This window comes from Garra rufa, chromosome 5, assembly GCF_049309525.1.
Source record: "Garra rufa chromosome 5, GarRuf1.0, whole genome shotgun sequence".
NCBI lineage: Eukaryota > Metazoa > Chordata > Actinopteri > Cypriniformes > Cyprinidae > Garra > Garra rufa.
Window position 1 is genome coordinate 29,175,722 of NC_133365.1, and position 14,811 is coordinate 29,190,532.

The 14,811-nt window shown below is 40.7% G+C and overlaps 1 protein-coding gene across 1 annotated transcript in view; it reads left to right on the plus strand.

The window, feature by feature from the left end:
• Positions 1–12,701, plus strand: part of LOC141334817 (uncharacterized) — a 52,205-nt gene extending 39,504 nt beyond the window's left edge. Inside the window, exons 4-10 of the mRNA XM_073840042.1 lie at positions 2,314–2,427; positions 6,603–6,709; positions 7,968–8,162; positions 8,239–8,531; positions 8,760–8,977; positions 9,271–9,303; positions 9,742–12,701. Coding sequence (XP_073696143.1) covers positions 2,314–2,427; positions 6,603–6,709; positions 7,968–8,162; positions 8,239–8,531; positions 8,760–8,977; positions 9,271–9,303; positions 9,742–12,558 — 3,777 coding nt within the window. The 3' untranslated portion in view covers positions 12,559–12,701. The remainder of the gene's footprint in view (positions 1–2,313; positions 2,428–6,602; positions 6,710–7,967; positions 8,163–8,238; positions 8,532–8,759; positions 8,978–9,270; positions 9,304–9,741) is intronic.
• Positions 12,702–14,811: the final 2,110 nt, after the last annotated feature.

Consider the following 14,811-nt stretch of genomic DNA (forward strand, 5'->3'; position numbering starts at 1 on the left):
AAAAAATGTATACCTAAGTGATATTACATGGTACCTGCATTGAACAAGCGGTTTAGAAAATGGATGGATGGACGGATTCAGTTCCAGGTGCCATATTCTGGAGAGATTGGGGAATTCATTTGGCATGAACCTTGAAGTGGATTATGGGTATTCTTTAACCACTGAGTGTAGGCCTACATCAGTTGTACACTTCTTATTGCAGTGCAGTGTGGGAGTGCAAAAATTCCAAACGAGTGCAAAAGCACCAAACGATTCCGGACGCAGACAAAGTCTTACCTACAGGACCGTGCTAGCAAGATGACTTAAGCAGAGCTTGCAATCTATTAACAAATTTTCGGAAATGAATAAACAGAAACAGCATCTATCTCTCAAAACTTCTCACCTAAGAGAAGTCTGGTGTCTGAAGGAACATATTATGTCAGGAGCATTACACAGTACCTTTATGTCATGGTCAGAAGATCACATGTTGGAGGAAATCACAGGGCCATGCACATTTTACTATGAGATTACTGCTTTAAATATTCATTTTTTTAAATATGAATTGAAATGTTGGAATAGGACATGTTAGAAAAATGGAGTGATGGTATTATAAATAACAATTCAATAAAAACTGACAGTAGGTGCTGGCACATTTTAAAAAATTGAATCACAGAATCATTCATTCAACCAATTTGTTCATATCGCTGATTTATTCATGACGAAGCACAACCACTGTCTTTATGAATGAATCACTGAATCATTCACTTGATTAGTTTAATAATGCAGATTCATTTTAAGGGATAGTTCACCAAAAATGAAACTTTGATGTTTATCTGCTTACCCCCAGGGCATCCAAGATGTAGGTGACTTTGTTTCTTCAGTAGAACACAAACAAAGTTTTTTTACTCAAACCGTTGCAGTCTGTCAGTCATATAATTGCAGTCAATGGTTACCAAATCTTTAAGAGTAAAAAATACATACACAGACAAAACCAAATTAAACCCTGTGGCTTGTGATGATACATTGAGGTCTTAAGACACATAACGATCGGTCTGTACAAAAAACTGAACAGTATTTATATTATTATTTACATTTGATCCACCGGAACGTTCATCAGTATGGAGCACGTTCACGTGACGTGTCAGCGTGCTCTGGCAATGTAGTTGGTGAAAAGTCAACACTCCCAGATGAGTTTGCACAAGAAAACGTAATCTTTTAGTTTTTAATCGGTTGCCAGACCGATTAATGTATCTACTATGGTAGACCACGTTGACGCGCCACGCGCCGGCTGGGTAAACGCGCTCAGGAAAGTAGAACGTTGCGATGGATCAGAGGTAAATAATGATATAAATGATATACTGTTCAGTTATTTGCACAAATAAAATTTTCATTTTTGGGTGAACTATCCCTTTAAGAAGGGAATGTCACGTGGTGCTTGGAGATGCAACTATTCTGTTCGGAATGTTTTCAATGGCACAATAGAGCAAAAACAGTCAATTGTGCTGATATTCTGGAAAACAGCACTTTTTCTTGTGTGAAATTTCTTTAACAATGTTGTAAACAAAAGCTCATATAAGAGCAATTCATATTGTGAATTTTAGGGGGCATTTTTATTATTTTTGGAGGTATTTCCAAGTCCAACCTTGCATGACACTACTACTTACACCAACGCCAGACTAGCTTGCTTGTTGTTAAGCTAGTTGTATTAAGATATTTTATTATTAGTGGTTTAATTTCACCTCAGTGACAAACAGTGCCGATGTTTAGGGTAAACACAATAGTTACCTAGCTGTCACCATCAATGAAGGCAGGTCAGGAAGGCGTGGATATTCGATTTGCATGCATGGTGTCTCTGAAATTCATTAAAGAGGACTTATTTAGGACTTAAATGCTGTTTTTGGCCACACACTTAATTGAGAATTATTGTCATGGGCCAAATTAAAATAAAAAGTAAAATATAAAATAAAAAAAAGTTTTGAAAAAAAAGACACTTATCTATTCATAGGCTAAAAGGGCAAGTGCTTGAGCACCTTCCTAAGAATTTTAAACATACCATTTTAATGATACAAAAAAAAAAAACACTTGCTCACACTTACTGATTTATAAATGACATTACGGCTAACAAAGAGAAATGTGCAAATGAAAAAAAAAAACTCAAAGAAAGTATAATTGACTGATCATCTATAAAGCAATTAAACCCTGCAGCTAAATCGCTTCATATCTCATTTAGAGTAGGTAGTAAGAGGAATATGTGTGTCAGCTTTAAGGCTTGTACTTTTCCAATTCCAATTTCACATATAATCTCATAGTCTTTGCTGATGTCTGTCTTTGTAGATTATCTGGCTGTATAGTGACAGAGACCGGCTGTTCCCAATGTTCCCAATCAATCAGTCAATCAATCCTGAGAGAACTGTGAGCTACGATCGCTCAGGGGATTCGAAAAGTGCAGTATGCAGTAAAATCCTCTTACTCCATGTGTGTTCGTTTATGGTATAGAGCATTTGTTTCCAACCATAAATTCACAATGTAAAAGTTAAGGTATGGAGCAGCTCCTCTGAGGCTCAAGGGAAATTAAATACAAACCCGCATACAACACAAATCAATTCTGCTAGTGAGTTTGTGTTTATGTCTGAGGAACAACGAATAGTCTGAGAGAGTTAATTTGTGTTGGGACTGACAGGAAGAGGTTATTTATTGTGTCTTGTGAGGTTTTTATTTGATGCTTGATATATTGTGAACTATGGATTGTGTGATGTTCTTGTTGTTATATACAGCTAAATCTATTAGTTATGTATCAGAGAAGCAGAATGTGACTGTGTGTTTGATCATGGAGGTTAGATTACAATTCTCTGAGGCAGTAACTACACCATCTGACTACAAAAAGCCTCTTTGTGGTGCCTGCACCAGCAGAGTAACAGATGAATGTGAATGTGAATGCTAACAGATAGATTTAGCCTACTTGCTTCACACACTAACTGTAACACGCAAGTTTTTCCTTTCCCTTTCGTGTTAATTTCTTAATTCTTGTCTCGGATTCACTCTTCATACCCTGAACAATCCACCACCATTATACATCGCTAGACATAGACATTATGAGCTCCCTTAGGCTTTCTCCAAATGTTAAACCCATTAAAATGGAGGACTAAGAGCTAAAGTCATTAAAATGTTTTACCTTTCTTCTTGACACAGAAATTCGGCTTCAGTACTAATCACTGGAGTACAGCTAATCTTTTAATTGTGATCATGTGCTTTTCATTATGATGGCCACTAGAGGGCATGTTGAGATCATAATTTCTATGGTCTCCACTGCTGGTTCAGACATCAAAGGATGCAGCTGCTAAATGTCATACAATCTGATCAAATCTGATTAAATTAACTGGCACTGATTTTTCCCTTTCGAATGAAAGCGTAATATTCAGTTACACAGCTTTTTCTGAGCACTGAATTTCCAAAGATCATTGGAAATCTCTGTCAAATGTCATAAAGCTGCAGGACGGCAAATATCAGAGTGTTTGTTGTTGTTGCGTGAACAGCTGTGGTAACTGGTTACATAGAAAAGGCAGTGTAAAAATTCTAAATTTGTGTTGCCTGAAGAAGATTATTGTGTGGGATTGGAAAGACAAAAGGGCAGGCCTAGACTGAAAATGACAGAATTATTATTTTGGCCTGAAGTAATGAAACGTTGAGAGGGGGGCATATCCTTATCTGCTCTGTCTATCCATCATACACATCTGACTGTGCTCAGTCTCTACCCCGGGAATTTCATCTTTAGCTGTCTGCAATGAAGTAAACCTCTACCGAGTCTCCACTGAGACTGAATCCACACACACTCACACACACCAGGACACCGATTACTGCAGCAATTTTACCGCCTGAGGAAAAAATCAGGTTAAACTAAAAAAAAAAGTACAGTGCAGCAGTTAGACTGAAGTAACTGATCCATAATCCAGCACACACCTCATTTGATAAAGGTTAACACTAACTATAAAAATGAAATATATATAACGAAATTAATTCTTTTATTTATCAAGACTTTTGCATTTAGAATAAATCAATTTAGCCAAGTCAAAAGTTTACATACACCTTGCAAATTCTGCAAAATGTTAATTATTTTACCAAAATAAGAGGGATTATACAAAATGCATGTTATTTTTATTTAGTACTGACCTGAATAAGATATTTCACTTAAAAAATGTTTATATATAGTCCACAAGAGAAAATAATAGTTGAATTTATAAAAAAAAAACGACCCCGTTCAAAAGTTTACATACGCTTGATTCTTAAAACTGTGTTGTTACCTGAATGATCCACAGCTGTTTTTTTTTTTTAAATGATAGTTGTTCATGAGTCCCTTGTTTGTCCTAAACAGTTTAACTGCCCTCTGTTCTTTTAGAAAAATCCTTCAGGTCCCACAAATTCTTTGGTTTTCAGCATTTTTGTGTATTTGAACCCGTTCCAACAGTGACTGTACGATTTTTAGATCCATCTTTTCACACTGAGGACAACTGAGGGACTCATATGCAACTATTATAGAAGGTTCAAACACTCACTGATGCTTCAGAAAGAAAAACAATGCAGTAAGAGCCAGGGGTGTAAACATTTTAACAGAATGAACCCGGCTCTTAATGCATTGTGTTTCCTCCTGAAGCATCAGTGAGCATTTGAACCTTCTGTAGTAGTTGCACATGAGTCCCTCAATTGTCCTCAGTGTGAAAAGATGGATCTCAAAATCATACAGTCATTGTTGGAAAGAGTTCAAATGCACAAGAATTTGTGGGATCTGAAGGATTTTTCTGACGAACAGCAGGCAGTTTTTATGTTCAGGACAAACAAGGGACAAACAACTATCACTAAACAAAAAAACAAGCGTATGTAAACTTTTAAACAGGGTCATTTTTTATAAATTCAACTATTATTTTCTATTGTGGACTATATGTAAACGTCTTTTATGTGAAATATCTTATTCAGATTGGTACTAAATAAAAATAAATAACATGCATTTGTATGATTTTATTTTGGTAAAATTAACATTTTGCAGATTCTGCAAGGTGTATGTAAACTTTTGACTTCAACTGTATATATGTATATTTGAGCAATATCACACAAGTAGTGGCAGTGCAATGTGGCTGTATCACATCTGATTCAGCCATATGCACAAGGCTGCATTGCATTTATACAACAGTTAGATGGGACAAGTGGGTAAATACATAAGAAACGACAATGGAGTGTCTTTAAAAACCCTCTTTTGTCCAAACTACTTTCTTAAAACTACATTCTATGACACAAAAACAGTGTTTCTCACAGCGAGTGTATAATTTTATAAATAATACTTTTTTTGTGTCACGAAATGTAGTTTTAAAGAAACAGTTTGTACAAAAGAAGGTTTTTAAAGACACTCCATTATTGATTGTTATGTATTTACACACTCATGCCATCTAACTGTTCCCTAACCAATATCACATTTTCCAATGTCAACTGTTTTCAACATAATAACAAATGTTTCTTCAGCACTGAATCATCTTATTAGAACGATTTTTGAAGGATCATGTGACACTGAAGACTGGAATAATGATGCTGAAAATTCAGCTTTGCATCACAGGAATGCATTACATTTTAAAATATATTGAAATAGAAAACCATTATTTTATAGTGTAATAATATTGCACAATATTACTGTTTTTACTTCACTGTAAAAAACAATTTGTTGAATCAACTTAAAATAATTTGTTACCTGGCTGCCTTATAATTTTAAGTTCAGTCAAATCAAAAAAGTTTAGTTGTACTAAGTGACAACTTAGATATTTGAATTGATTCAACTTAAAATTTTAAGGCAGCCAGGTAACTTACCCAGCTTTTAAGTTTAACAAACCTAAGTTATATAAAACATCTAAGTTGTCTCTTAGTACAACTTAATAATTCAAGTTGACTAAATTTATATGAGCTGACTGAACTTTAAGGAGTTTTAATTTTAAGGAAGCAGGGTAACAAATTATTTTAAGTTTACTCAACCAAATGTGTTTTTTTACAGTGTGTAACAGTGTAAGAGACATCTTACTAGAACATAAAAAATTCATATAAAAAACATTCATATAAAATTTGGAATTAAAGCAGTATACTGATATATTGACCTAGCTTGCAGAAACACACATCTTTCCCTCAAGCCCACGAATCATTTCTCACCCTGTCAACACTCATACCATCCCACATCAACATGCTTATATCTGCACTAACACCTACAACCCCCATCAATTACACACACACATCACTGTCAGCGTGAACTTGAGGACTTCCTACAAACTTTAAAAAATCCCTTGATATTCATGAAGTTACTCCATCCATCTCTCGAAACCCTCAAGCACACATATAGCCTGCACTTCAATGATTCATGTCACACGCTGTGATAAATCCACATCTGCTTTCAATACACAGGGACTATAGAGAACCCTTTAAGGACTTAAATTACAAGCTGGTTTTTAATTAAAAGTTAACAGGGCAAAGACAATAAGACACACTCTGACTGGAGGAGCCGTGGGACAGCAGGAGCAAGTGTGTATTAATCTGACTCACTGCAGCGTCCACTATTGAAAAAGTTCTCGCGGACTCCTGCTGTCTTGTGCTGGCAGCTCTCCCGAGCCCATGAGGAGAGACAGGCTGGACCGATCCGTGCTCTGCAGTGTGATGTGGAGCTCAGTGGAGTGTTTGAGCGTGAGATTGTCTTGAGGAGCCATGTGTCAGATTTATTAAACAAATCAGGGGCAGGAATTGAAACAACGGCCCACAGAAGCTGCTGCAGTCTGTTTAAATTGTAGTTCCTTGAAGTTTGCAAGGCACCCTCGAAACTGATTAAAATTACCACGCATTAACCTTTACCCGCACACACACCTGTAACACCCTCCTACAGGGAGATTAGCCTATTATATTCATGTCGCATGTCCCACTGGGTTAATGCTTGGAAGAATTTTAATATAGGCCTGTGTATTTTTTACTAGCATAGGAAGTGTGCACACATTCTCTCAAATAAGTGATTCTTTTCTATTTGTGAACCAAACTCACACTTAACGACATGGCAAGTCAAAAGCTCTAATAATGAAAGGGGTTTTGAGGAAAACATTGCAGGATTTTTCTCTATATAGTGAACCTCAATGGTGGCCAACAGGTTGAAGGTCCAAATTGCAGTTTGAATGCAGCTTCAAAGGGCTCTACACGATCCCATCCGAGGAATAAGGGTCTTATCTAGCGAAACAATTGGTAATTTTCCCAAAAAAATATTAAAAGTAATATACTTTTTAATCACAAATACTCATCTTTCAGAAGCTCGACCTCACACATTCCGTAATCACGCACATGTGATATAGGCGGAAGTACCGACCCAGTGTTTACAAAGCGAACGTGCAAAGAAAGTTAAGCGGCCTTTACCAAAAAAGGTAAAACAACGATGTCTGTCGATTTTGGAGTTAGAGGAGAAAATGAGATTTTTAAGTTTTTTGCCATACTCTACATTTTACTGCGCGTGACTTTTCCAACATCATTACTTAAAGAGTAAGGTTGCAGATGCACATCGCAGAGCTAGTGCAAAACGAGCATTTGTGGTTAAAAAGTACTAGCTCTAATAATTAAAGAGTTTTTGAGGAAAACATCGCAGGATTTTTCTCTGTATAGTGGACTTCATTGGTGGCCAACAGGCTGAAGGTCCAAACTGTAGTTTCAATGCAGCTTCAAAGGGCTCCACACGACCCCATCCGAGGAATAAGGGTCTTATCTAGCGAAACAATTGGTAATTTTCCCAAAAAAATATTAAAAGTAATATACTTTTTAATCACAAATTGTCACGGTTCATGTATCCGCTGTCTTCTCAGGTCTTGTGATTTGTTCGTTTGTCATGTGATTGTCACGCTCGCTCAGCTGAGCTGCCAATCAGCCCGCCACAGGTGTCTCTCATCACCACTGCCTATTTATACTCACAGCATTCTCTCTCCCTCGTCTGATAGTTTTCCCGGATCCCTCGTCGTGTTGGTTCGTCTTGCTCTGTCTGGTTCGAGTGTTTGGATTGTTCTGTCGTGGATGTTGTCGCTGTCTTCGTGTTTGCACTGGATTCACCGCAGCACCAACGGACTCTCTCACCACCATCACCAGCCATCTAACCCCTGTGTCACCCAGCTGAGAGATCGCACCATCATCACTCTGTTTGTATTTCATATCAATAAACTGTCATTCACTTCATCCTGCATTTGCTTCCTCATCTTTATCCGCACGTCACAGAACTATCAGACCACTAATGGAAGCAGCAGGCACCACCCCGCCCACCCTGGAGGATTACATGCGGGATTGTATCTCTCGGCTGGAGAAACAGGAGAAGGGCTCTGAGGATTCCGGTCAGGCCATCAGAGCTCTTGTGACACAGGTGTCTGAGCTCACCCAGCGTATGCGTCAATTGCAACTTCCCGCTGCGCTCGCCACACCACCCACGCCGCCCGCCCCTCTCGCAGCAGTCGGAACATCTGCTCTCGCTACCCAGCCAGAGCCCCGCCTTCCCCCGCCAGAGGTCTATAGTGGTGAGCCGAACCAATGCCGAGCCTTCCTCACTAAATGCTCTATGCATTTCACCTTACAGCCGCGCACATTTTGTAGTGAGGAGGGCAAGGTGGCGTTCGTGCTCACCCTATTGACGGGGAGGGCGGCACTTTGGGGCTCGGCGGTGTGGGAGAATCAAGACCCTTGTTGTGCCTCGTTCGCCACACTCGCCGCCGAAATGAAAAGGGTGTTTGACCGCGCGGTTTCAGGAAGGGAGGCCGCGCGGATGTTGGCGGATCTCCGACAGGGGGGGAGTTCCGTCTCAGATTATTCCATTCAGTTTCGCACCCTGGCGGCGGAGTGTAATTGGAACGAGGAAGCGCAGTGGGATATGTTCCTGCATGGGTTGGCTGATCGAGTTCAAAAGGAGATCTACGCCCTGGATCTACCCGCCAACCTTAATGGACTTATCGATCTTGCACTGCGGGTAGACTCTCGACTCTCCCGAGCCGAGCGACGGGGATTTTCCGCTCGGCTCCCCCCTGGGGAGGGAATGTCAACTCGAGCCAGCGGCAGAGAACCGATCAGCCACACCGACGAACCCGAGCCCATGCAGGTGGGTAGAGCTCGGCTTTCCCGGGAGGAGAAGGAGAGGCGGAGGTCCCAGGGCCTTTGTCTGTACTGTGGCGCGGCAGGACATTTCGCTTTCAACTGCCCGGTAAAAGGCCCAGCCCGGCAGTAAATCTGAGGCTACTGTCGGGTGGGATCTCTGCTGAGAAGACCTCATCCACCTCGACCTCCACGCTCCTTCCGGTAAGGTTAAGATGGCACACACAGGATCACATCTGCACTGCACTGTTGGACTCCGGGGCCGAAGGTAATTTTATGGACTCTTCATTTGCTCGTGTTAATCATGTTCCCCTCCGTCCCCTCACCAACAGCATCGCAGTCCACGCCCTCAACGGTCAGCTCCTTCCCCGGATCACCTTCATTACAGAACCCATCACTCTCACTGTGTCTGGCAATCACAGTGAGAGTATCCCCTTTTTCATCCTGGACTCCCCTCATGCACCCGTTGTTCTTGGACACCCGTGGCTCATAAAACATAACCCCAAAGTTGATTGGCAGCTCCAGTCTGTGTCTGAGTGGAGCGTTAAATGTCATGAGTCTTGTCTTGTCTCTGCTTGTCCGTCTGTCTCTGTTTCTACGTTTCAGGAGAAGGCGGTGGATCTGTGTAACGTGCCTTCTCAGTATCTCGACCTGAAGGAAGTGTTCAGTAAGTCTCGGGCTGCTTCTCTCCCTCCTCATCGTCCCTATGACTGTGCTATAGAGTTATTGCCAGGTACGTCTCCGCCCAAGGGCAAACTTTATTCACTCTCGGTTCCGGAGAGGGAGGCTATGGAGAAATATATTTCTGATTCTCTAGCAGCCGGGTTCATTCGACCCTCCTCTTCACCAGCGGGGGCGGGATTCTTTTTTGTGGGGAAGAAAGACGGATCTCTGCGACCTTGCATTGATTACCGAGGGCTGAATAATATCACGGTTAAGAACACCTACCCTTTGCCATTGATATCTTCAGCCTTCGAGAGGTTGCAGGGAGCGTCGGTCTTCACTAAATTGGATTTAAGAAACGCGTATCATTTGGTCCGCATCAGGAGGGGAGATGAATGGAAGACCGCCTTTAATACCCCCAGGGGGCACTTTGAATACTTGGTCATGCCCTTCGGCTTGTCCAACTCCCCAGGGGTCTTTCAAGCACTCGTCAATGACGTACTGCGAGACATGGTCGATCAGTTCATATATGTCTACCTGGATGACATATTGATTTTTTCTTCGTCTCTCCAGGAACATGTGCAGCAGGTACGACGAGTGCTTCAGAGGCTGTTAGAGAATGGGCTTTTTGTCAAGGCGGAGAAATGCGTTTTTCATGCACAGTCTGTTCCTTTTCTAGGGTACATCTTGTCGCCTGAGGGGGTGCGCGTGGATCCAGAGAAGGTAAAGGCTGTGGTAGATTGGCCAACCCCGGATTCCCGCAAGGCCCTGCAAAGGTTTCTTGGGTTCGCCAATTTTTACCGACGCTTTGTTCGTAATTACAGCCAGCTAGCCGCACCTCTGACTGCCTTAACCTCTTCCAAGACGACGTTCAGGTGGTCAGACGCAGCTGATGCTGCGTTTGCCAAACTGAAAGGCCGCTTCGTTTCGGCTCCCATCTTAATTACCCCTGATCCATCACGTCAGTTTGTGGTGGAGGTTGACGCATCAGAGGTGGGGGTTGGCGCGGTCCTGTCCCAGCGCTCAACCACAGACGACAAAATGCATCCTTGCGCGTTTTACTCTCATCGTTTATCCCCTGCAGAATCGAATTATGATATTGGTAATCGAGAGTTGTTGGCAGTCAAGTTGGCATTAGAAGAATGGCGTCATTGGCTTGAGGGGTCGGGGGTACCTTTCATTGTATGGACCGATCACAAAAACCTCGAATACATTAGAACGGCTAAAAGATTGAACTCTAGGCAGGCTCGGTGGGCTCTGTTTTTCGGACGTTTTGATTTTACTCTCTCGTACCGCCCGGGTTCCAAAAATGTTAAACCCGATTCTTTGTCGCGTATTTTTGACCATTCCGATCGCCCGTCCACTCCCGAGAGTATTTTTCCTGAGACGCTTATCGTTTCAACTCTCACATGGGAGGTCGAATCGAAGGTAAAAACAGCCTTAGAAGGGGTAACGCCTCCGCCCGCTTGCCCACCGAATCGGTTATTTGTGCCAGAGGAATTACGGTCCGAGGTTATTCAGTGGGGACATTGTTCTAATGTAGCATGTCATCCAGGAGTCAATCGAACCTTACATTTGGTCAAGCAACGATTTTGGTGGCCCCTTATGGCTCGTGACGTTCGCAGTTTTGTTTTGGCTTGCTCGGTTTGTGCTATTGGTAAGACTTCTAATAGACCTCCAGATGGGCTCCTTCAACCGCTGCCGGTACCTTCGAGACCCTGGTCCCATATTGCGCTAGATTTTGTTACCGCCCTCCCGCCCTCCCAGGGCAACACGGTAGTTTTGACCGTGGTGGACCGGTTCTCGAAGGCTGCCCACTTTATTCCCTTGCCCAAATTACCCTCAGCCAAGGAAACAGCGGTGACTGTGGTGGATCACGTCTTTCGGTTACATGGCCTCCCGACAGACGTGGTCTCCGACAGGGGACCCCAGTTTGTGTCCAAATTTTGGCAAGAATTTTGTAAATTACTGGGGGCTACTGTTAGTCTATCTTCAGGGTTCCATCCACAAACCAATGGTCAAACCGAGAGAGCCAACCAAGATCTGGAAAGGGCGTTACGTTGCGTGGTCTCCAGAAATCCTTCCTCCTGGAGCCAACAACTCTCGATGGTGGAGTATGCCCACAATTCATTACCAGTATCATCCACGGGCCTATCTCCGTTTCAGTGTAGCTTAGGTTACCAGCCACCTATTTTTCCTAGTCTGGAATCCGAAGTCGCGGTCCCCTCTGCTCACGCCTTCGTCCAGAGGTGCCATCACACCTGGACTAGAGCCCGTGAGGCTCTACTCCGGGTGGGAGCGCGCACCAAGGCCAAGGCCGATCGCCACCGGTCAAAGCCTCCCGTATACGTCGTCGGTTCTAAAGTGTGGCTTTCTACTAAGAACATTCCGCTCCGCTCCGTTTCTAATAAGCTTGCTCCCAAATTTATTGGCCCGTTTCCTGTCACCAAAATCATTAGTCCGGTGGCAGTCCGCCTCAAACTTCCTCCAGTATACAGGAGAATTCATCCCGTCTTTCATGTCTCCAAAATTAAGCCAGTGTTTTTTGCACGTATTAATCCGCCAGCTCCGGTTCCCCCACCGCCGCGACTCGTAGACGGGGAACCAACCTATTCGGTTAATCGCATTCTGGACTCTAGGCGGAGGGGACGAGGATTTCAGTACTTGGTGGACTGGGAAGGTTACGGTCCGGAGGAGAGAAGTTGGGTGCCTGCCAGAGACATCCTGGATCACTCTCTTATCGATGATTTCAATCGACAGGTTGCAGAATCTGGGAACGTCAGGAGACGTTCCTAGAGGAAGGGGTACTGTCACGGTTCATGTATCCGCTGTCTTCTCAGGTCTTGTGATTTGTTCGTTTGTCATGTGATTGTCACGCTCGCTCAGCTGAGCTGCCAATCAGCCCGCCACAGGTGTCTCTCATCACCACTGCCTATTTATACTCACAGCATTCTCTCTCCCTCGTCTGATAGTTTTCCCGGATCCCTCGTCGTGTTGGTTTGTCTTGCTCTGTCTGGTTCGAGTGTTTGGATTGTTCTGTCGTGGATGTTGTCGCTGTCTTCGTGTTTGCACTGGATTCACCGCAGCACCAACGGACCATACTCTACATTTTTTACCTAACTGCGTGTGACTACGGAATGTGTGAGGTCGAGCTTCTGCAAGATGAGTATTTGTGATTAAAAAGTATATTACTTTAAATATTTTTTTTAGAAAATGACCAATTGTTTTGCTAGATAAGACCCTTATTCCTCGGCTGGGATTGTGTAGAACCCTTTGAAGCTGTGTTGAAACTGCAATTTGGACCTTCAACCCGTTGACCACCATTGAAGTGCTCTATATGGAGAAAAATCCTGCAATGTTTTCCTCAAAAACCTTCATTTTTTTCGACTGAAGAAAGAAAGACATGAAGATCTTGATGACATAGGGGTGAGTAAATGATCAGGATTTTTTTTATTTTGGAAGTGAAATAACCTTTTAAACATCATATCACATCAAAATGCCATCATCACATAACTTACAAAGTCTCAAATTACATGCTGTAGAAATTGCATCTTGGAATAAAATGGCTCACAAGGCTAATTTTATAACTGCCATTTTATGTGTCATATATACACACAATTAAACAATTTTCACTCTCTTTGCATAATTTGACAAAATTACAGCTTGACTGGAAATTATGTGGAAAAATATTGCTCACTGTGGTATTTACCTCAATTTCTGTTTTCTTCACATATCAAAGCACACTCTTCATGGATACTGTTGTCCATAATCAAGTACAATGAAATATTGTGATATAAATATAATACAAAAAATACAAAGAAAATATAGATAAATATATAAATAATTAATAAATTATATAAATATTTAAATAATTTGTTGAAAGGGTTAAGTTGGCCTCCTATCTGGGGTGAGAAGTCTTTAACTTTTACAATGTAAGAATGACTTTTGATATAATTCTCATAATTATTATATATATTTCAAAATGTTATGAATTTAAAATACTAAATTTTCTACATTGCTATTTAAAATTAAATTTTGACAATTTAAATTTAATAACTAATGACAAAACAGACAGTCAAAAATATTGATCTGAAAGGTAAAAATAGCCTATTACATTATCAGGCATATGAAAGGACCCTTTTTACAAGACTGTCACAATGGTCAACAGCATTTTAAATCCTCGAAAGTTTTTTATATTTAGATTTTTTTTTAAATGTATGTGCATTTAAAACATTATACTTTGTATTACATTACCATCAAATCACAAATAAAACTAACGCTAATGCGAGGGTGTTTCTAATGCAGCGTCTATTACTTAAAAATTGTAATCCGTTACTGATTCCAGATTACATGACAAAAATTGTAGTTAGTAACGTAATCCATTACATTACACATTTTAGGTAATATAATCAGATTACTTTTAGATTACTTTTGACCTAACTCATTTATCACATTGATTTAAATAGAATGATCTTGTACCATATTGACATAAAAATATAAATAGGAAAATATATTCCATTTGTTGTTATTAACAACATGAAGTGCATTAAACCTTATATTACGTCAAGGTTTCCCAAACGATATGAATGTGTTCATCAGTAGTTAATGCAGTGTTGAAACACTTCTTAAAATGAAAAGATTGTTGTAAATTATTAGTTGCTACTTGATTAATGACTTATCCTTATGTGAATATTTGCAAAACTGGAAGACTATCTGAATGCATATAAAGAATCAATAATAATTTATTTTTATTGTGTAAATAATTTGTAATCATGTAAAAAAGTAATCATAAAAAAGTAACTGTAGTCTGATTACGGGTATTTTAAAATGTATTTTATTCTAATTACAAATAATTAATTTTTGGAATCTGATTATGTAATCCAGATTACATGCAATCAATTACTACTCAGCTCTGCTGAAATGTACATCTAATTCATGGTAATATTAAATAACAACCCTTCCCCCAAAAGTCTAATTGTCTAATAGAAGTAATAAAAGTAATAAATAAAAGTCTAATAAATCTTTTAACTTCAAAATAAAAAATGTAAC